The sequence below is a fragment of the Eretmochelys imbricata genome, chromosome 1 (genome assembly GCF_965152235.1).
Source record: "Eretmochelys imbricata isolate rEreImb1 chromosome 1, rEreImb1.hap1, whole genome shotgun sequence".
NCBI lineage: Eukaryota > Metazoa > Chordata > Testudines > Cheloniidae > Eretmochelys > Eretmochelys imbricata.
Genome location: NC_135572.1, coordinates 18297472 through 18319061, shown reverse-complemented (window position 1 = coordinate 18319061; position 21590 = coordinate 18297472). Strand labels below are relative to the sequence as shown.

General features: G+C 45.6%; 1 protein-coding gene across 5 annotated transcripts in view; it reads left to right on the top strand.

The window, feature by feature from the left end:
• The first annotated feature begins 2473 nt into the window (after positions 1-2473).
• The window catches only part of NARS2 (asparaginyl-tRNA synthetase 2, mitochondrial), a 90882-nt gene continuing 71765 nt past the window's right edge, over positions 2474-21590 (top strand). For 3 of the 5 annotated variants that reach the window (XR_013344833.1, XM_077807494.1, XM_077807513.1), the window contains exons 1-5: positions 2474-2779; positions 4633-4742; positions 5740-5860; positions 6575-6715; positions 13260-13340. Coding sequence is in view for 4 of the 5 variants with exons in the window: in XM_077807494.1 (XP_077663620.1) it covers positions 2642-2779; positions 4633-4742; positions 5740-5860; positions 6575-6715; positions 13260-13340 (591 nt within the window). In the remaining variant the exon portion in view is untranslated. Of the gene's footprint in view, positions 2780-4632; positions 4743-5739; positions 5861-6574; positions 6716-13259; positions 13341-21590 lie in introns of those variants that run through there. The other 2 variants (XM_077807485.1, XM_077807506.1) reach the window with 2 other exon arrangements.

Genomic DNA, 21590 nt, shown 5'->3' with positions numbered 1-21590 from the left:
TGTCTGAGGGGTTGGAGCAAATGCGGTTGTGTCGTAGAGCTTGGCTGTAGACAATGGATCATGTGGTGTGGTCTGGGTGAAAGCTGGAGGCATGTAGGTAGGAATAGCAGTCAGTAGGTTTCCGGTATAGGGTGGTGTTTATGTGAGCATCGCTTATTAGCACTGTAGTGTCCAGGAAGTGGATCTCTTGTGTGGACTGGTCCAGGCTGAGGTTAGGCTTGAATAGAGACTGGGAGTGGCTAAGTCATTATGCAACGTAACCTATTTCCCCTTGTTTTTTCCTAACCCTCCCCGCCCCCCCACACACACACTGTTCCTCAGACGTTCTTGTTAAACCCTGGATTTTGTGCTGGAAATGACTTGATTATCATACACATTGTAAGGAGAGTGATCACTTTAGATAAGCTATTACCAGCAAGAGAGTGGGGTCGGAAAAGAGAAAACCTTTTGAAATGATAAACACCCATTTTTTCATGGTCTGTGTGTATAACAAATCCTCACTGCATTTTCCACTTTATGCATCCGATGAAGTGAGCTGTAGCTCACGAAAGCTTATGCTCAAATAAATTGGTTAGTCTCTAAGGTGCCACAAGTACTCCTTTTCTTTTTGTGAATACAGACTAACACGGCTGCTACTCTGAAACCTGTCATCTAGTACAGAAGCTGATTTAAATGATGTTACATACCACAGTGAGTAGTTCTGCAATTTCATATTTGAGTTCTTCCATAAGTCTTGGTTGAATACCATCTGGTCCTGGTGACTTATTACTGTTTATCAATTTGTTCCAAAAATGTGTTTATTACCTGTATCTCTCCCAGAAAATTCAGTGGAACTGGAGAACTGACCTCTTAGGGAGGTCGGTTGGGCCAGATCACAGGACTGGCTATACCAGAATACTACGCCTGCCCCAGATTTATTCCCCTGCCCCAGATTCCTATATCCTCTTGTTGGTCTTTCAAGAGAAACTCAAAGCCCTGAGTTTACCTGGGCCTTCTGTAGCATGTGGAGGCATCAGCTATTTGGGGGCAAATTAAGAGGAGGGGCTGTAAAGCAGCAGAAGAAGCTGGAGGGAGAAGAGGCACTTAGTGTGAGTGAAGGCATTACAAGAGAAACAGCAAATCATCAAAGATGGGCAGATTAAAAGCTTTTCTCCTCCCCTTTCTCAGAGCCCAATGGGGCTTCTTTCCCAGTGCCGGGGACTCTGCTCACCAACTCTTTTCTCACCTGGAGGGTCTGTGCAATGAGGCATGTGGTTTCTCAGCACATCATCAGTAACTCTGTTAGAGGTCCCGCTCAGCAGCTCCCAGCCCCCAAAGCCACTGCAGCTCAGAAGGGGAAGAATACAGGAAAAGCGAGGCCAGGAAGACCTAGGTCTCACTGGGATTCCCCCCCAGAATGAGAACTTCTTTGCAAAACTCAGAGGAAGAAGTTTCTGTAGAGGGAAGTACAAACTGGGCCGAACAAGTAGCCAAGCAGCTCGGACACACGAGGCGCGTGTGTTAATTTAACCCACTTTGTCCCACCCCTGCCTCTTAACAGCACTTGGCCCCTGGAGAGCTGCCTTTCACCCCAGGGGACTCAGAGCAGTGTACAGGGGTAGAGAGTCAAAAATTGTTATCTCCCTTGCCTAGGATGAGCAAGGAAGGCACAGAGATGGGGTCTTCTTGCCCAGAGGTTAGGCAGGGATTAGTGGCGGAGCAAGAACAGAGCCCAGGGGTCCTGACTCCTGCCCTGCTCCAACAGGATCTCTCGCCCCTGCCTGGGCTCGGACCCAGGAGTCCGGAGCCCCGCCCCGCGCCCGGGCTCTGGGGCTGGGACCCAGGAGTCCGGAGCCCGCCTCCCTCCCGAGCCCGCGGCGCTTCCACCAGCTCGAGCCCTGCGTCCTTCTTTTGCCTCACCACGTTACATATCATTTGCATATAAAGTAGCTCATTTGTATAATACGTCTCCTCTCGGCAACACCTGACCCGACCCCGCCTGGCCCTGGCCCCCGCCCCAGGCGCCGGGGTCTCCACAGGAGGCGGCCCCGCCCCGCACGCAACCCAGCCTCCGAGCCGCGAACTACACTTCCCAGAGCACCTTGCGCCCACGGGAGGTACTTCCGGACATCGCCTCGCCTCCTGATTGGTTCATCGAGGCCCCTTGCGGCGACCTTGGCCGCGAGGGGTCACGTGAGCGCGCGGGACGCGGCGAGTGCTGCCGCCTGCTTGCTTTGGCCTCCCGTGGGTAGATCGGGCCGGGGCCCCGGGCGCTTTACGCGGGGCCTTCCTCCCCCGCCCCCTCCTCCGGGCAGAGCGGCTGCGGCGGCCTGGGCGGGCCCTGGCCTCCTGGAGCCGCGGGGCAGGGCCCACCGCGAGACAGGACGAGTAGGGGCAGCTGGGCCTAGGAGCCCTCTGGAGATAGGGGGGCAGCGGGGCGGGGGGCAGCTGGCCCTGGGGGTAGGGTGGGGGCATCTGAGAACAGGGCAGCGGAGGCTGCGTGGAGTCTCTTTCCGTTGCCCGGAGGGGCGGCTGTGGGGAGACAGAGGTGGGAGTGGCGTCGGGAGGCAGGAGGGGCGCGCCACCCGCGGGCGAGGGAGCAGAGTCTGAGGCGGGTCTCGGCTGTTAGCCGCGGCGGGGCAGGTGCGGAAGGCCTTTAGCAATGTTTGGGGCCCGGTGTCTGCTCCTGGCTCTTCGCCCTTGTTCCTCTGCTCCCTGTCCCAAGCCCGCGCAGGCTGCGAAGCTGAGGGTCCGCGAGGCACTAGGGGCCCAGGAGGTGAATCGTGATATTAAAGTCCAGGTCGGTGGGGGTTTTATGTTGTTAATTCACGTAGTCATTTCTGTGAAGTTCTTCTTACTCCTGTAGCTCTGCCGTTTCTGAAGATCATCTTGCAGAGGCTTCTCCAGAGTAGCTGGTTGGGCTCTGCGGCTGCCTGCATGCCTTTGAACTGAAGATGTAAATTCCAGCTGGAGGAGACATACCCATGCTGGTTCTGGTCTCCCTAGTGCACTAAAAATAGTAATGGGGCAATGGCAGGAGGGGCTTTGAGTGATGCCCCAATAAGCCTGTAACACATACTCACATTCTCCCTTTGCCCTCTATGGAACAGGAGCGCCCTATACTTAGCCTGCTCCACAAATTGAACACCGCATCTGCTACATTTTACAAGACCTTGAACTGTAGAATACCATCAAATGCTCTACTTTTGCTTCCCCTTAATAAAACTTCCGTGCCACACTCATCTCCACTGCACTGCTAATGATCTTTGGGCTCTTCTAATGACACAGCCTATATAACACAGTGATGAAATGAGATATATCTCCCAAAGTTCATATGCATTTTTTTCCTTTGATCACACATACAGGCCTCAGAAAGAGGAGCTCACGTACACCCCCAGAGGGCCACAGTTGCGCAGATCACCTTGTATCACAATTAGAGCTCTTCTAAGCTGCTGTATCTTATTCCTTCACCACTCAGTACAGCCACACCTCACACAGTTTTCAGAGTAACAGCCGTGTTAGTCTGTATTCGCAAAAAGAAAAGGAGTCCCTGTGGCACCTTAGAGACTAACCAATTTATTTGAGCATGAGCTTTCGTGAGCTACAGCTCACTTCATCAGATGCATACCGTGGAAACTGCAGCAGACTTTATATATACACAGAGAATACCTCACACAGTGAATGCAGCTGGAGTGCATGAAGATAATTCTTAAGGACTATTGCTAGCTCCAGGGGGACAGAATCAAGGTTTCATGGGCATTTATCTTAATTCTGTGATTTCCTTGTTTTCACAAATGTGAGTTTTGCTGAACTGGACATTCTGGAAGGGTGCATGTTATCACCAGGCATCTTTAACTCTGTGCTAACAAAGGTTTTGTCAATTTTTTAATTTTAAATTTAAGTCCAGCTAGAAAACTTTGTTTTAATTTGAGAACCACCCAAAACAGTGAAACATTTCTATGGATTCTGCATATGTAGAGTGCGTAGCACAATGGGTTCTAGTCCATGATGAGGTGCTATGATAATATAAATAATAGTAATATTAATTGGTTTTGATTTTTTTCCCTTAAACAAAGCCTACGTTCTGGACCTAATCTCCTTGATATTGGCCTCTTTATTAAGGCAGTACATGTTCACAGTAGGTATGGACAAATAGCCAATTAGGAAACAGATTTCAGTTTCAGGCTTCCCGCAGATGGTTGTACATAGCAGTGAAGAATAACAATACATGAGAATTACCATGACACTGCCCTTTGAAGGAATGGTGTTCTGATTGTCTCTGTTGTTGCAATAAGGAGTGTTTACAAGGGACATAATGATATAGCATTTATGGAATGCTTTTCATCTTCAAAGTCTGTCACTGACTTTAATCTTCCCAGCTCCATGGTGACTCAGGTGAATCCCTATTGTGCTGAGGCGAAATGTTGAGGTGTCTCTCCCTCAGGATCTACTCCTGCTTGCTTTGAAATCTATAGTAAAACTACCACTGATTTCATTGGAATCGGGATTGGGCCCGAAGGGAATCTTTCCATTGACTCCAATGGGAGTTGGATCAGGCTCGAAATGACTTGCTCAGTGTCAGTTGGGTCCTGCTTATAACTAGATTGAGTTCAAACAAGGCAACCACCAACTTTTGTTTTCTTCCTCCTCCAGGGCTGGGTTCGTTCTGTCCGGTCCCAGAAAGAGGTTTTGTTCCTACACATAAATGATGGCAGTTCTTTGGAAAGCCTCCAGGTTGTAGCTGACCCAACCTTGGAACATAGGTTTGCAGATTTTACGTATTTAAAGAAATTTCTGTGCAGATTCTTGGTTGAAAAGGGTTGATGATGTGGTTGTAAGGCTCAGCTCCACCCTATCTTAGACTAAGGGGATTGATTCCCAGGCCTGGTGTCTCACCTGCTGTGGCAGCAGGGATATGAGTGCTGCAGGGGCAGTACGTTCAGCAGTTGCTGAGGGTGTTGCACTTGGTGGGTTCAATAGCTATCAGTTAAGGAGCTGGGTTAACTGGTTCTGAAGGGAGTAGGAAATAGGGGGCACTTGTAAATTGAAATTTTGTCTCCACTGAAATCAGTGGCAAAATTCCTATTGATTCATTGGGGCCAGGTTTCATAGTGTTTTTTCCATGGTGTGGCTTCCCATGCCGCTTATTCTTCCTGTGTAGGTCAGGCTGTACCTTACCAGAAGCTAGGGTTGCCATGTTTAGCCTTTCCTCAACCGGATCTCTTCTGTAAGCTCCTTAGTCTTTTCCTGCCTTTTGCGCCAGTGAGCTGAGGCACCACTTTTGCAGGCTCAGCGCAAGAGAGAGCACAAAGGGGCTGGCAAACCTTGAGGCCTGTCCTTATGAACAGACATTGGGGCTCATCTTGGATCAGTCATGGAGAGCTTGCTTCTAATGAAAATAAACATTTAGGCGCCATTAGTTTTCAGCTACAGAAGAAGATCCTGTGCAGTTTATTTCTTGTATGATGGACAGCTTGGTGGTTTATACATCAAATAATTTAAAATATCCAGACTTTTGGAATCAGGGGTTCAGATACACACATGCTGAGCTCAGATTCTTTCCATGGGGGATATATTGCATGCCATGTGAATAAAATATAGCAATCAAATTGTAACAAGCTGCCTATTTATGATAATAGATACGGTAAGCGTAGGACTTGATCTAAATTAACCCAAATAAGTCAGCATGGGTTCCTTGAATTCAGTGGGCTTTATGTCAGGCCCATAGTGATACATTGTTGTTGTTGATGTTTTTTCCAGAGATCTGACTTTTGGAAGCGCGGTGGAAGTGCAAGGGAAACTGGTAAAAAGTCTTCATAGGATGCAAAATGTGGAATTGAAAGCTGAAAATATTCGTGTAGTAGGACCCTGTGATACTCTGGTATGTTATTGCACTTAACAGTCAAGCTCACAGGATGCCTTTTGGAAAATGACTCATTTCAAAATATTCCCATTTCTGACAGAGCACATTTCAAACTGTATTTTCTGCTATTTTTTCTAAAGTCGTCTCTGTTTTTAAGGTGTTTTCTACTCTCCCATTGATGTGGACAAGGGCCTTTTCATTAAGGGAGAAACTGACTAATAGACTGGGCATGGGGAGGAAACTGTGAAACTAACTGGATACTAAGGACTGGATTTGCTAAAGAATTGCGGGCCAGATTTCCCAACTGCTCAGCACCCACAGTTGGAACCAGATCTCCAAAAGTGCTCTGCTGCCACTGTGAAATGTATAGCAAGATGTCCGAATGTGATTGGCACCCACCTTGCTGGACTCTTTTGAAAATCTAGCCACTTACTTTGGCACTCAGTCCTGTTGAAATTCTAATTCTGAATAGGTGCTTATATGGACACCATCACGGTGGTGTCTGAGCATTTTCCAAAAGTGATCAGCATCTGTCCCTTGTGGTTCATTCTCTTTCTGCCTGTCTTTTTAAAATCCACAAAGTAAACTGGAAAAAAAATAACAAGTATTATTTTGCCTCTGACTTGTGTCACTTATTGAACTTTAATAGTCAGTGACAATATTTCATGGATATCTGTAAAATTATTCTAACTGCAGGTTCTCAGGGTTGGTTTTTTCCTGTCCTTTCTTTAGATGTTCCCTTTTAAGCCAAGAGAGAGGCAACCTCTGGAATACAGCCGGCAGTTCCCTCACTTACGATGCAGGACCAACACACTGAGCTCCCTGCTGAGGGTACGCAGTGAAGCTACTGCAGCGATCCACTCATTTTTCAAGGTGCTCTGCTTCTTCACTTGATCTTGTTACTTGTGTTTTCACATATACAAATGATGGTGCCACATAACACTCCCACCTTCCCATTGCAGTTATGTAATGGGTGACAGTGGGAGACATGGAATCGGGTCTCTGAAGTTCTATTCCTAGTTCTGACACTGACTTAGGACAGGCCTGCACTGGGAACTTATATTAGTATAGCTGCGTCTCTCAGTGGTGTGAAAAATCCCCACCCCTGCGTGACGTACTTACGCTCACCTAACCGCTACGCCTCCCAGCTGCAGAGTAGACATACCTTTACTATTCTAGATTCTATGTTTTGTGGGCAGAGGCCGGAAGTGTTACCACTATTCTCCCTCTTTCTCCCCCACATACTTTGACCCCTGAGGTCATGAAAATCATTTCAGGTCGAATGAAATGTTTTAATTTTGAGCACTTTCTAGGTTTTTTGAATAAAATACATTTTTATTTTAAATCTCCAGGCCCTGTTATCACCCAACATGACAGCAGGTGGCGCCACACACCCAAATGAGCTACCTGAGTGCTTTATCTAAGCCACTCAAGGACAAACAGGAGACAACTGCCAATTTCCCAGCTCCCCAGCCTTGTACCCTTGCTGGTGTATAAACCCAGAATTATACCACCTTGCACTGTACAGGGATCTGTGTAACGCAAACTCATTAGTATAGTTTGCTTTCCCCTCAATGTGGGAAAGATATGCACAACAAGCTAGTGTTAACCAAACCTGAGATTTTCCCAGACATTTTACTTAAAGACACGCTGGTTAAGATAAAACATAAAATAAGTTTATTAACTACAGAAAGATTTTAAGTGATAGTAAACAGATCAAAGTAGATTACCTTGCAAATAAACAAAAACGCAAACTGAGCCTAATATACTAGATAGATAGGATTTGAATTAGCAATGTCTCTCCCTGCCTGATGATACAAGCAGTCCACCAAGTTTTTATACACAGGCTAGAAATCCCTTTAGCCTAGGACCAGCACTTCCCCCAGTTCAGTCTTTGTTCCTCAGGTGTTCTCTTGCGTGGGGAGTGAGGCCCTGAGATGTCACTCCCCACCTTATATAATTTTTCCATATGGTTGGAACCCTTTGTTCTCAGCTAAGTTCCCAGCCCAGTCTGTGGAAAAATACAGGTACCAATATGGAGTTCAGTGTCATGTGGTCTGGTTGCATGCCTTGCTGAGTCATAGCAGCCATTACGTATAAGATAGCTGAAAAGTTCACAGGAAGGCTCACCAGGCCGGGGGATAAACTGCTCCTAAGGGCTATTGTTTCCCCTCATGGCCCATTACGTTGAAGAGGCCCTTCACAACCAGCTGTGTAGACTGGAAACATCTTGCCTAGTGGGTGTCACCAAGGTGTAAGCACATTTGAGATACGGATACCTAGTCAATATTCACAACTTCAGATACAAAAATGATACATGCATACAAATATGATAAACATATTCAGCAAATCATAACTTTTGCAATGACCCCTCACATGACATAATTATAGGTCATAAAATATCATAATCATACCACTATGATGACTATGGGGTGCAGTGTCACGGTAGACACATCCAATAACTGTATCAGGACAGATAGAAATTGACGTGCAGGAGAACTCAGGCCATTTAAAAACTAACTCCTAACAAATACCAGTCGTTTCCAGTTATTATTGCCTTGCATTGTACGTAGAAACTTTTGTCTCTATATCTATCCTGACTGTAGAAAACTGGAATAAGATTCAGGAAATAAATCGGTAGGTCCATGCAAAGAGCAGCTAATACAGAGTAAAGAGCAGTCATTTCAGTCTCTTGAGATACTGCTTCCTTTTACAGCTCTACCATGGGACTTGTTTATGTTCCCTTTGAGCTGGGAGTCCTCCATGGAACAGCAGCATTCAAAGCTAATAGTCGGATTTCTACACACAGTGTACTAAGGAACCTATTTTCCCTGTGTAGTAATGGATTGTTCCACTTCAGCTGTCAGTGCAGTTTCAGTTGGATACACTGTTCTTCCAGTAGCGTAGCTAGGCAGGGAGCGGGGCAGCGGCCGCTCCTGCACCAAGCACAAGTGATGCCTTTTTAATTACTTGGCGCCTTTTAAATTTTTACTCACCTGGCGGCGCTCTGGGTCTTCGGCGGCAGGTCAGGGGGAGTGTAGACTAAAAAAAAAGGCACCACTCCTTGGTACTCACCCGGCGGCGCTCCGGGTCTTCAGCAGTACTTTGGCGGCGGGTCCTTCACTCGCTCCGGTCTTCGGCAGCATTGCGGTGGCGGAGTGGGCGGTCCTTCAGAGCGAGTGAAGGACCCGACGCCGAAGTGCTGCTGAAGACCCGGAGCGCTGCCGGGTGAGTGCCAGGGGGTGGCGCCTTTTTTAATCTCCGCTCCCACTGTTTTTTCCACCTGGCCACGCCACTGTGTTCTTCGCTTCCTAACCTGAATTTCTATTGTAGTTGTGGATGCTCAGCACCTCTGAAAATAAAGCCCCTGTTCTCCTAGCTTGGATACCCAGAAACTGAGGCACCCAAATTTGGTGGTCGCTTCATTGGAAGCGTGGCCATTAGTGACGTGACCTAGCACGTACAAACAATGGCAATGTTGGGGTTAGAATTTGTCAGCTCCTGGCTCCCAATCCTAAACTCGGACCACAGCTCCTACTTTGTTAGTGGAGAAAAGGGTGGTGAGTCCTCTGGAGCCCTTGAGTTCTCCCTTAGCTCTCACTACCGCTGCCTGTAAAGCTCTGTCTTAAAATGAGCCTCCCTCTTGGATCCGTACAATATGTTTCCTTGGAGCCAATGAGAGGGATTCAGGAAGGGATTCCCCCCCCCCAATGCATTTGGTTTTGTTTTGTTTATCTCCTTCCTCTCAAGCAGGGTTGGCCCAAGCTGGAGATGGGAGACTGGATGGGGAGGGCCAGGCTCTGAGGGGGCACCAGACGTTCTCTCTTTCAGGTGCTTGGCTGGCTGGTTCTTGCTCACATGCTCAGTGTCTAACTCATCACCATCTATGGGGTCAAGAAGGAATCTTCCCCAGCTCAGATTGGCAATGATCGGAGGGGCAGGGTTCACCTTCCTTTCCAAGACGTGGGTCATTTGCCACGATTGTCTGGATATATCTCACTTAATCATTTCCCTCCCATTGCAGGTGCCTCAGGCACTTGTGGACCTGGATCCCTCCTGTTGTCTGTCTGCAGCACATTATGGTCTAGTCTCCTGTGGGCTGTAATACTTTGGTCTCGTTTCAGTTGTTGGGTTAATGGGCAAGTGGCCTGTGGTCTACGTGAGATCTGGTTATCCCTTCTGGCTTTAAAGTCTATGGCTTGAGTGAGTTAAAACTACATGCCAAGCACTCTTCCTCCAAAACTAGACCTGTGGATTATTAGGCAGTTTACTGTCATAAAAGGGTGAATCAGACCTCCTGTAATTTGAAGGTATAGTTCCAGAGAGCCTTGGTATTTCAAATCTGATACTTAGATCATTAAGCCAAGCATAGCCTTCTCAAGAGAGTACTGTGCAATATCATATGGATTTTAGGATTGCTTTAACATCAAAATATTGTGCCTGTTAAAGCTACTGTTAATTTCTGTACTGTAACAGCTGCTTATAGGTAAGACTAAGTTTTTCTCACAGATATTTTTAGTGAAAGTCAGGGACAGGTCACAGGCAATAAATAAAAATTCATGGAAGCCTGTGACCTGTCCCTGACTTTCACTAAAAATATCCCTGACAAAATGGGGAGGTGGATTCAGCACCCACTCTCGCTGGGGCTCTCAGGTCCCCTGTTGCTGTGGGGAGTGGGAGTTCTGGGGTTCCCCTGCCCATGGGGGCTGGGCTACTACGTGGTCCCCATGGCTCCCTGGGGCAGCTGGTAGCTCAGGGTGATCCCCTGCTGCAGCTGGGAGCTATAGGGTCCTGCAGCCACCCGCTGCGTCTGGGCAGCTGCAGGAGGTTCCCACTAGGGTGGGGTCTGGGAACTGAAGGGTGGGGCGGCTGGCTGGGAGCTCCAGCCCCAGGCAGAAAGTGTCACGGAGGTCAAAGGAATTTACGGATTCTGTGATTTCCATCACCTCAGTGACACATTTGTGGCCTTACTTATAGGACAGACTTGGTTAAGAAAAAGCCCAGGGAGGTGAGGTTATATCTTTGATTGGACTGACTTCTTTTGTGGGACGGGTACAAGCTTTTGAGCTATACAGAGCTCTTCTTCCACCAGCAAAAGTTGGTCCAATAAAATATTATCTCACTTACTTTGTCCCTCATATCCTGGGACCAACAGTGCTACATCATCACTTCATTAAGGAAAGTCAGTACTGGTGTTTGCCCACTTGATGGCAATACCCACAATAGTTTGACTTCGGATGGTTGCAGAAGACGTGGATGGATGTTGAAGAACATCTTATCCTGAAGGAGGTTTTAAAGAGCAATAGGAAAATGCTGTTAGAATTACCAGTAAGCATGAAATTCTGGTAAGATGTTTATATCTTACTGTTGCTAAAGCAAATACCTCGCCTGTAGTTATTTTCAATATTGTGATATTTTTCATGTGGAGTTCTTCTGCTTAATGTGATATATATTTTGAAGCTAGATGCTTAATGATACTTGAATGGATTTTTAAAGGAACAATGAACGTAAGATTAAATTTGGCCACAAACTTAGACATTTGTAAAAATAAGCTTTTGCAAAGGCTCAGACCTATAAGAACATGTCTAATTTATTTTATTTCTTTGTGATCCAGTGGAAATGACCTTTTTTAAAAAAGAATCCAAATCTTCCCATGCCGTACTTGCAGTCCAAACATTACAGCATTGTGCACAAGAACTGGAAAATGAAACTAACTAGTCTGTTTTCATTGTGCAAAACTGAAAATGAAAAAGAGCATAAAGCTAAAATGTAAACAGTAGATCTTTAACTAATCATGTAGTAGGCGAAGCTTCTTTTCATTTTTTAAAAATGCTCTTATCCCAAGGACTTTTTCACCTGACAGTGCCTGATTAACGCTATAATTTTTGCTTTGGATGTCTAAGGCTAGCAACCCACCTTTAACTTTACCCTTGGGTAGTTCAGTACCTGTGAGATGTGAATACTCCTCCTAGCCTTAAGGACCCTATGCTCCTAGACACAGGGGGTATATCTACACTGCAATTAGACACCCACAGCTGGCATTTGCAAGCTGACTTGGATTCATGGGGCTCGGGCTGTGGGGCTGTTTGATTGTGGTGTAAATGTCCAGGCTCAGGCTGCGAAGTGGGAGGTTCCCAGAGCTTGGACTGCTCCCTGAGCTGGAATGTTTACATCTTAATTAAACAGCTCTGCTGCCTGAGTCCCACAAGCCCAAATCAGCTGGCATGGGCCAGCCACAGGTGTCTGATTGCAGTGTAGACCTACCCAGTGAAGCGTATGCAGCATGAATATCTCCTCTGAGCTCTGAATTCCACTGCTGCTGTGGGTTCATGGCAGAGCCACTGATGTTACCATAATATTTTTTGCAGTTTGATAATGGAAACTGTGCTAAGTCTCTGGGGGGCGGGAGGGGGGGGGGGAGACACTGTGGTTCTGGGCACCCTTATGATGAACCCTACTTCTCAGGCATTTCCTAAACCAGGGAGGAAGTCTGCTAAGGTGAAATGCACTCTGCTGCCAGCTTAATGGTGGTAGCTGCCATAAATTACACTGGCCTTTAGAAACTCTACTCCCTACCTGTTACTTTAAATGTCTTCTTGTAAAATGTATTGTACACCAGCCCTGAACTTTTCGAATTCACGTGCCCCTGCCTTCCCCCAATTCTTTGGTTCAGATAGCCCCAATTTGCTGACATTTAGGGCAGGCTGCAAATCCCATTTATTTTCCCAGGCTGTGTGTGGGAGGAAGGATGTGCTGAAGGATGGGATTTATGGCTGGAGGGGTGGGTATTCTGCTCCCTGTTTCAGGGAGGTTGCTGTGTGTGTTTTTGTTTATATTTTGAAAGGCCCCTAGAGCCCTGCATAGGTGCACTCATAGGGGTTTGCATATGTAAATAATGTGGAGCTGACATTATTTTTATTGTTGTGTCAAGAGACCCAACCACAGTTGGGCTGCATTGTGCTAGGAGCTGTACAGGAAGAGTGGTCCCTTCTGCCTACAGTCTAAATGTGCTCTTTCCATAGTCTCATTTGCCTGAGTGGCCTTTATTTTTCTCTCAGGCTTTCAGATGTAAATACTTGTTTCCTACAGAGATTTTGGCACTGTGGACTAGTAAGTAATGGAGCTCTCTATTCATATGGTAGAATTGTTGTGATTATAGACCCCTCTGCAGGGTTTGTTCTATAGTGTGAACACTGAAGCATCAGGCACTAAATTTGCATGCTCCAGAAATCCATCTAGTGTTTAGCACATGCCATGGTATCTCTCACGTAACGTGGAAGCGATTCTAAAATGTTACACATGTTGTCTTTGGTCCTGGGCTGGTAGATGCATCCTGACTTGTGCATTTTGAAATCTTCCTTGGATTTGACACATAATATCCTTGGACTGGCAACTTTCTATCTGCTTTCTGTTTCAGGATAATGGCTATGTGCACGTTCATACCCCTATAATTACGTCAAATGACTGTGAAGGTGCGGGGGAGCTCTTTCATGTCAGGGTAAGTTGTACTTACAAAACAACTTTGTAATTACTGGGTGTTAAAGGGACACAGTCAGTTTCGTATACTATATTTTTTTATGTACTTCTCTGAGATTTAGTTTTGTCACCTACAGCTGTTCCTTGTGATACTTATAAAGTGATGATTCTAACCGGAATAGATTAAACAGCTGTTTTAATCCATTTCACTTTTATTCTGTACTTTCCCCAGCACCATATGTATTGATCAATTTCTCTATCCTGAGTTGTGTGGAAAAATTTAGAGAGAAATGGGGAGAGGGGGTCAAACATCTTCATAACCAGGAAAATGTGGCTGTAAAATTAAAAAAGTGGGAGGAGGGCCCTGGGTCAGGCACAGCTGAACTCCTGTGAAACTAAGTAGACTTCATGTTAATCGGCTCCTGCTGGAAACCACAAAATGACTCCTGTTTTTTCCCCCACCAGCTTCTTATTTCTTGCTGCCTCTCTCACTTCCTTTTGTCCCTTCCTAAAAGCTGCCCGTGCTGTAATTATTGGCCCGTTTCTTCAGTGTTGCAAAATGAAGTTCAGTGCATTAAATTGTCATCCTGTTGACTTCAGCACTCGTAGAAATCATTCTTATCCCCCATCAAAAACTCCTGTGTGCATTTCAGAGCAACCCTAACTAAACTGCAGTATTCCCCAAATTTGCAGTAACACCCCCAACCCCCACGCACACAAAATTGTGTGCACTCCCATAAGCCCCTTTGCCTTTCACAAAGAAAAATATATTCTTTGGCCACAGAATGATTGCGTCTGCTTATGCTTATTGGCCACAGCTTTGCTGGTGAATCATCTCTAAGCAAAAAATTGTTGAGGTAGCGTGCAGTTACAGCTGCAGTGTCATTTCTACAGCTCCTTGTATCTCATTAATCTGCTGGTCAGAAACCTCCAGTATTGGTTCTTCAGGATTGAAAAACCTGCCCTGCCCTGCCCCACTGGCAGCACCCTCACAGACCAGTCCACAGCAACATGTGTGCCCCAGCTTTCTACTTACTCTTGATAGTACAGCCCAGCTAAACTGCTCCTGGCTAATTGAAATACCTTAGTGCTACCACAGTGTGCTCCTGGCTGTTGTTTGCAAATTAAGATGTGGAAACAAGTGACGCTTGACAGTAAACACATTATATAGTTTTCAGTCCTACAGCATATCTCTGTTTAGTCTTCTGCATGAACTATATCTACCTGTTAAAGTAAAGGAGTCCTTGTGGCACCTTAGAGACTAACCAATTTATTTGAGCATGAGCTTTCGTGAGCTACAGCTCACTTCATCAGATGCATACCGTGGAAACTGCAGCAGACTTTATATATACACAGAGAATATGAAACAATACCTCCTCCCACCCCACTGTCCTGCTGGACACGGCTGTTACTCTGATACCTGTTAAAGTGTTCTGCTCACTGCAAGTGCACCTCCTTGTGGTTGGGTCTGGGAATTATCTCTTGACCTGTCTGGTGCTCCTTTCCATCACTTGCTTGCACCGTGTCCCCCCTCTCTCTCTCCGGGACTTGGGGTGCTTCCTTTTCATGACTCGGCCCTCCAGCCAGGTCACTATATAGTCATCCCCTGCTAGGGTAACAAAATCCCACTGGACTAGCTGTCCGGACTCTGCCTCAGATGGTCTTTGGTTCCACGTTTCCAGGTCCTGTGCCACTTTCCTGGTGGCTGGTAGGGGAACCCAGGTCCTCCATGTACACTGGGTTCCAGCCCAGGGACCCTGTAACCAGCAGCCATGGTCTGCACAGTGCCATTCCTTCCTGCTCTTTCCGTTAGGCTTCTTCCGACTCAACGTTCTCTGGTGTTCTTCCCCACAACTTCTCTGGCTTGACCCTTTATTCAGAAGCTAGGATTCCAGGGGTGGTTCTCCCCCCCTGGGTTTCCAACTCATCACCTTGCTGCTCCCAGAGAATGATTGCACATGCCCTCACTGCAGCCCTCTTCTGCACTCAACTTCCTGGCATTATGCTGACCAGCCTACTCCTGAGTTTCATGATCAGTTAAGCCAGGCTCTCTCTCCAGGTGCACCCAGATAACATAATTGGCCTCTCAGTCCCACATTAGCCCCTTCAGGACCTGTCTGGGGAGCACACCCCATCACACCACCCCAAAACTTCACAGAACCTAAATTATGTAGGACTGCAGTGTGAATGTCTTAAGTCACAAAAGCCCTTGTGCAAATGTTGATTGGGGTGGGGATGGGTAGCTGTGATCTAGCAGACGGGGCCTGGGAAACTCATGAAAACTGGATTTTAGTTGACTGAGGCCATGGGCACGTCATTTACATTTGTACCTTGGTTCCCCATCTGTAAAGCACTGTGGGATTTGTGGTTGAAAGGTGCTGTGTGAGTGCCAAGTATTAGTCTATTAAATAGTGTATATTTACTATATAGCCCCACATTTGTAGCACCGTGCTACAAATGTGGGGCTCTGAAGCCCTGATCACCACTGGAGAGGGGGAAGCTTCCCCTCATTCTCTGCTTTCTGCACTGGCTCCCCATTGAGCAGAGGATCCCAGCTCCTCTGGTCAGCTGCTTCATTGCTCAGTGAGTTTAAAGGGAAACACAGAATCCAACCTTTCACCCAGGCTTTCCCACCGCTCTACCTCAAATGCAGACTCCCACTCGTTTGTGTTCAGTAATAACTTGGTGAACAAACCATCTGCCTGCCGCTTGCTGTGGGAGGGAGCAAGATTTTTAGGGTGTGTCTACGCTACAGACCTTACAGCGACGGAGCTGTACTGCTGCAGCGGCACGGCTATAAGGTCTCTTGTGTAGCCGCCCTGTGCCGGCAGGAGAGAGCTCTGCTATGGGCATAATTGAGCCACCCTCTATGAGCAGCAGTAGCTGTGTCAGCAGGGGAGCATCTCCCACTGACATAGCGCTGTCCGCAGTGGTGCTTTTGTTGGCGACGTTTTTGTCGGTCGGGGGCGTGGGGTTTTTTTCCCCACACTCCTGACCGACAAAAATTTTGCTGACCAAAGTGCTGGTGTAGACAAAGTCTCAATCGTGGCTGCTGCTCAGATACCATGATGATGGGCTCCTGTATAAGAGCATAGAGAGATGAACCATTTGCAGAATATAATCTTTCAGTAAAAGAAAGTTCATAGTGTTTGATTTATGTTCCACATGTGACTGGGATATAAACCAATGTAAACTTGCTTCCTGACCCTTCCATCATCTCTAGTGCATCTGCTGTTGCTCATAGTCTTCAAGCAGTAGGCAAGTAAAACAGACTAGATTCTGCTCAATTTCTCTGCTGTTGCGTAGATCCCTTGAGCAACACTGAAACTGGCAAAAATCCTATCGCTTTAGCTCTCCTGTTCATGGGAAAAGGTAGGAGGCACTGGAGCTGTGACCCCTGGACTCTACTGGAGGGTGCTTTTACCTCCCAATTCACCATCTTTCATATCTGTCTTTCTCTAACTGGGAGGTTTAATCCTCTGACTAATGATGTCTGGTAGCTGACTAGGGTTGTGCATTCTTTCAGAGATGGTAGGGAGAATAGATACATTTGTAGGGGAGATTTTTAGAGAAAGGGAACAATAACTCCCTGCTTTAGAAAGAAGATCTGAGGAATTTGAAGGCATGTAGTCTTCGGGTTTTTAGACCTTCTTAATCCTGTTGGATTTGGATTTGTTTACATGTTTAGTCTGGAAAAGAGAAGACTGAGAGTGGACGTAACAGTTTTCAAGTACATAAAAGGTTGTGACAAGGAGGAGGGAGAAAATTGTTGTCCTTAACCTCTGAGGATAGGACAAGAAGCAATGGGCTTAAATTGCAGCATGGGCGGTTTAGGTTGGACATTAGGAAAATTTTCTTAACTGTCAGGGTAGTTAAGCACTGGAATAAATTGCTTAGGGAGATTTAGCTAATTGTGACCCACATAAACGATCCAAGTACCGGTCATTTCAAGAACTTGGCCAGAGATTACATGCTGTCAGTGTGTATTGTCCTGTCAGGAAGTAGCCACCATATAACCGCTTCCCCATTCTCCTAGCAATATGAGCATGTCCTTACTTAACATGGGATGGGATGAAACCTATAATAAATATGCCTCTGTAACTCTAGATCTAGACATTAACTCCTTACCTTTCCTTCAGTACATCCAAAACAAACCCTATTGACCCCAGAGGGGAACATAGTCACAATTTTCCCCAATAGATTAACCTCAGCAAAAGTAGCGTAGTGTGGATGCAGTGAGTGTCTGCCAAATGTTTCCCTTCCAGCCAGTAGCGGAGCTGTAACACAGTCTGGTTGGGAACTGATTCCAGAGGTGAAGCTCTTTGATTATCGTAGACTCGTAGGACTGGAAGGGACCACAAGAGGTCATCTAGTCCAGTCCCCTGCACTCATGGCAAGACTAAGTATTGTCTAGACCATTGTCTCACCTGCTCTTAAAAATCTCCAATGACGGGGATTCCACAACATCCCTAGGCAATATATTCTAGTGGTTAACAACCCTGACAGTTAGGAAGTTTTTCCTAATGTCCAACCTAAACCACTCTTGCTGCAATTTAAGCCCATTGCTTCTTGTCCTATCCTCAGAGGTTAAAGAGAACAATTTTTCTCCTTCCTCCTTGTAACAACCCTTTATGGTTGCCTCATGCTGGGATGTCGGAGGGTTTTCAGCAAAAGTTGGAGTGAATTGGAGCTCATGCCAAGCTCATATTGGTCTGTACCATTCCTGACGACCAAAATTTCTGCTTGATCCACAAGCTGGTAGTCTGTGCCTAACCCCTCTATACCTATACATCTAATTGGTACCTTAGAGAGATTACCTCAGCCAAGTCAGTGAACAAACGGGATACTGTTATGCAGTAAGATTCAACTCTGTCAGTTAGGCCTTGCCTCACATGCTCTGTTTGTTTTTTTAAATAGCCCTGACTCTCTCAGCTTTCACTATAGGGATGTGTCTTCACTGCAGAGGTAACCTGGGTGACTGGCATCTGGGCCTGAGTCTCTGGGCTAGCCTAGCCCAGGTCTGAGCATTCCCACAGCAAAGCCCTACCCCTGTTACTGTGTCCACACCATTTCTGCACTTGCTCATCTGTGCCTAGGGGCATGTCTCATAGTTCTCTGTGTTGAAACAGCCTAGGATTCTTTTCCAATCAATTGCAGGAGAACTTATCTGTCCTTTGGCGAGGAATTGCAGGATGGCATTGGAGGACTCATCACTCCAGTGATTTGGACTGCAGCCTCCCTGCAAAGTTGCAAACTTCCCATCTTAATTAAAGTGGATCTGGGATGCTGACCCACAAACCCAGCTGGATAAATGAGCCCAGACTTAAAGCACCTCCAAAGCTGGGTGAGAGCGTTTTCTTTGTGGATAGTAGTGGGGTTTGAGCTAGAGCCATGGTTAGCTGTGCAGTGAAGGCATACCCTGAAAGGGTGATAGATGAGCAATTTAGGTAGGGATTAAAATTCTGCCTCTTGTCAAGATTTAATAACATCTCATTTCTGGACTGGAGGAATGACTCCTGTGGTCCTTTCGGTTCTTTTTCTCTGTCCTCTTCTTCCATTACAATTGTAAGGAGTCCATTGTAAAATCAAGTGTTTTATTGTTCCTAAAGCAAATAGCCTCTAGTCAGAGTAATATATCCAAAGGTCTCAGGGTAAATAAAAATTGATTTTCTTTTAATTTAAATCAGATTTTTTAATTCAAATTAAATACAGGTTTATTTTTTAAAAATATTTGAAATTGACAACATATGTTATGGCCTAAGTTTATAATAATCTGTTAAAATTATTTAAATTAAATTCCAAAATTCATGTTTGCTGCCAAATTTTAATGCAGTTCAGACCACTGAACTGGTAAAAGGCACTGGCTAAGAACCTGGAGTCAGAGTTTGTTGAGGCTTTGGATGAGCTTTTGGCAATAGTAGCCTCCTCTGCGGGTGCAGAGAAAATGTCTACAGGTCTTCAATTCACTCCGTTCAATGGCCTGTTCATTCAAAATTAAGAAGCTGATTGGGAGTTGGAAAAGCAGAAAAGTTTGTTTTTCCTCTTCCAACTTATGAATCAAAATTAGGTGTGAGGATGAGATCTAAAAGTTCTAAAACCTTGGAGGACACAGTGACCAGAAACAATCTGTTCAGTTTGCTAACTACAGATAATATACTTCCTTTGTTTAATAAGTCATTTAGTTTTAAATGCAGAAGGTGTTTTGTTACAAAGTTTCTGATAAACTTTTTTCTTGTGTATCCATATTTAATACCTTTATTTATTTGACTAATAAAAAATGTTGCTGTTGTGCGTTTTTAAATGAATTTGAATTTCCATCCATGGAGAACTTGACACAAATCGCAAGTAAAAAAATTAATCTAGTAAATAAGAAATGCATTGCTCAGCATTTTTAATACTATAAATGTAAGTTAATTTACGTAATTGCTTAAGTAAATATGCATAAATATAGTGTGTCTTCATGGAAGTACAAATGCAAACCAAAATTAAAATTGATTATTGGAATTAATGTTTCTTGCTAGTTGATTTATGTCATGATTAAAATCAGTTATTTAAATCAGTCCATCCTGCCAGCAACCGCCCTCCCACTGCAGACGTAACTGTGCCAATAGAAGAGTGCTTCTGTTGGCGTAGCTCGGGGGTTCTCAAACTGGGGGGTCAGGACCCCTCAGGGTGTCACGAGGTTATTACATGGGGGGTTGTGAGCTGTCAGCCTCCACCCCAAACCCCAAAGCGTTTATAATGGAGTTAAATATATAAAAACGTGTTTTTAATTTGTAAGGGGGGAGATCCCACTCAGAGGCTTGCTATGTGAAAGGAGTCACCAGTACAGAAGTTTGAGAACCACTGGCGTAGCTCATGTCCGTTAGGGAGGTGTAGCTTTGCCCCTGGGATTCTGTCAGGGTATGCGACATCTCCAGTAGGGGGCTCTGCTGGCGTCGCTATGCCAGCTGAGGTTCTGTAGTGCAGACAAGCCCTAAAATGAAGATAACACCCAGCTCCTGTGGAGGGTGTGAGGGGCAGTGAATGTTCGCAAAGCTTTGGAGAGGTGAAGTGTTAAGTTACATTAATTCTACTCGAAAATACCTGCTTGCTGAGGTGCTCAGAGGGTCCAATCTTACGCCTGTTGAAGAAAATGGGATTCTTTCCATTGACCTCGGTGGAAGGTGGATTGGGCCTAGGGTGCTTCACGATAACTCCCAAAGCTTTACAGAAATACTCAGGGGATCAAAGAACTTCTTCAAAATGTGAACAAAGAACCAAACAGAAACGGGCGCAGTGCTGAAGAGAGGGTGGAGAGAAATAATCAGCATTTGGGTGAAGGGGAAGCAAACTGTTTGTAGAGGTTTAAGTGGATGTAGCCAGCATTTACACTGGGAAGGGCTTGAAGAAGCAGCGTTCAGCCTGAATTGTCAGTGGAATACAGCCTGATGGTTGCTAGCTGCATGCAATCATGTCTTGGAAGTTTTGTTCCTTTCTAAGATGGTTGTATGTATTTAAAGCCTTTAAAACTATAGTTTGACCTCTGTAGTCTGCCCCCATACTCTTCTCCCTCCAATCTGCTGCTGTTGCTGCATCTTTCCCCTTCCCTCCCTTAATTGTGGTTAAATTTGTGGAGAAAGAGAAAGGAAAATGACATGAAATCGTTATAAATAAACCAAATCACAGTCACTGGAGGTGCAGAGATGCCTGTATCCCGTTTGTGGAGAGGGAAGAGCACTCTGAGATTTCATCTCTGGCTTTCTGTCTCTCTCCTCCAGTTACTACTTGGTATAAATCTCATATCCTATTGAAAAGGATTATATATAAGGCCCTACTTGAATTGCGGGATGATTATTAAAAAAAAAAAAATAGTGGCTGAGACAAGCCATGGAAAATCGCAGAAAAGTAATAATGGATCTTATTTGCGGTAATAAGGTCCATAACCACTTTTCCACGATTTTTCTCTGTTGGTGACCCGGGGCTGAGAGTGGGAGCCTGGGGCCGACAGTGACTGGTCTCCCACTGTCAGCCCCACACACAGCAGGGTTCCTGCTGTCAAAATTGTGGTGAAAGCCTAATATTGTGGTATTCACATTTGCTACAATATCCCAAATTAAGTTGGGCCTTAGTTGGGCTTTTCTCTTTACTTATCCTTAGGGATCATAAAAGAGCAAGGGACATAATTGAATTGAAGTTTTTGTTCTGTTATGAAAATTGGGTAACTTATGGGTGACCTACAGCATTCACCTGTTTGAATTCTTATACTCAACCCATTGCCATGGTATAAGAG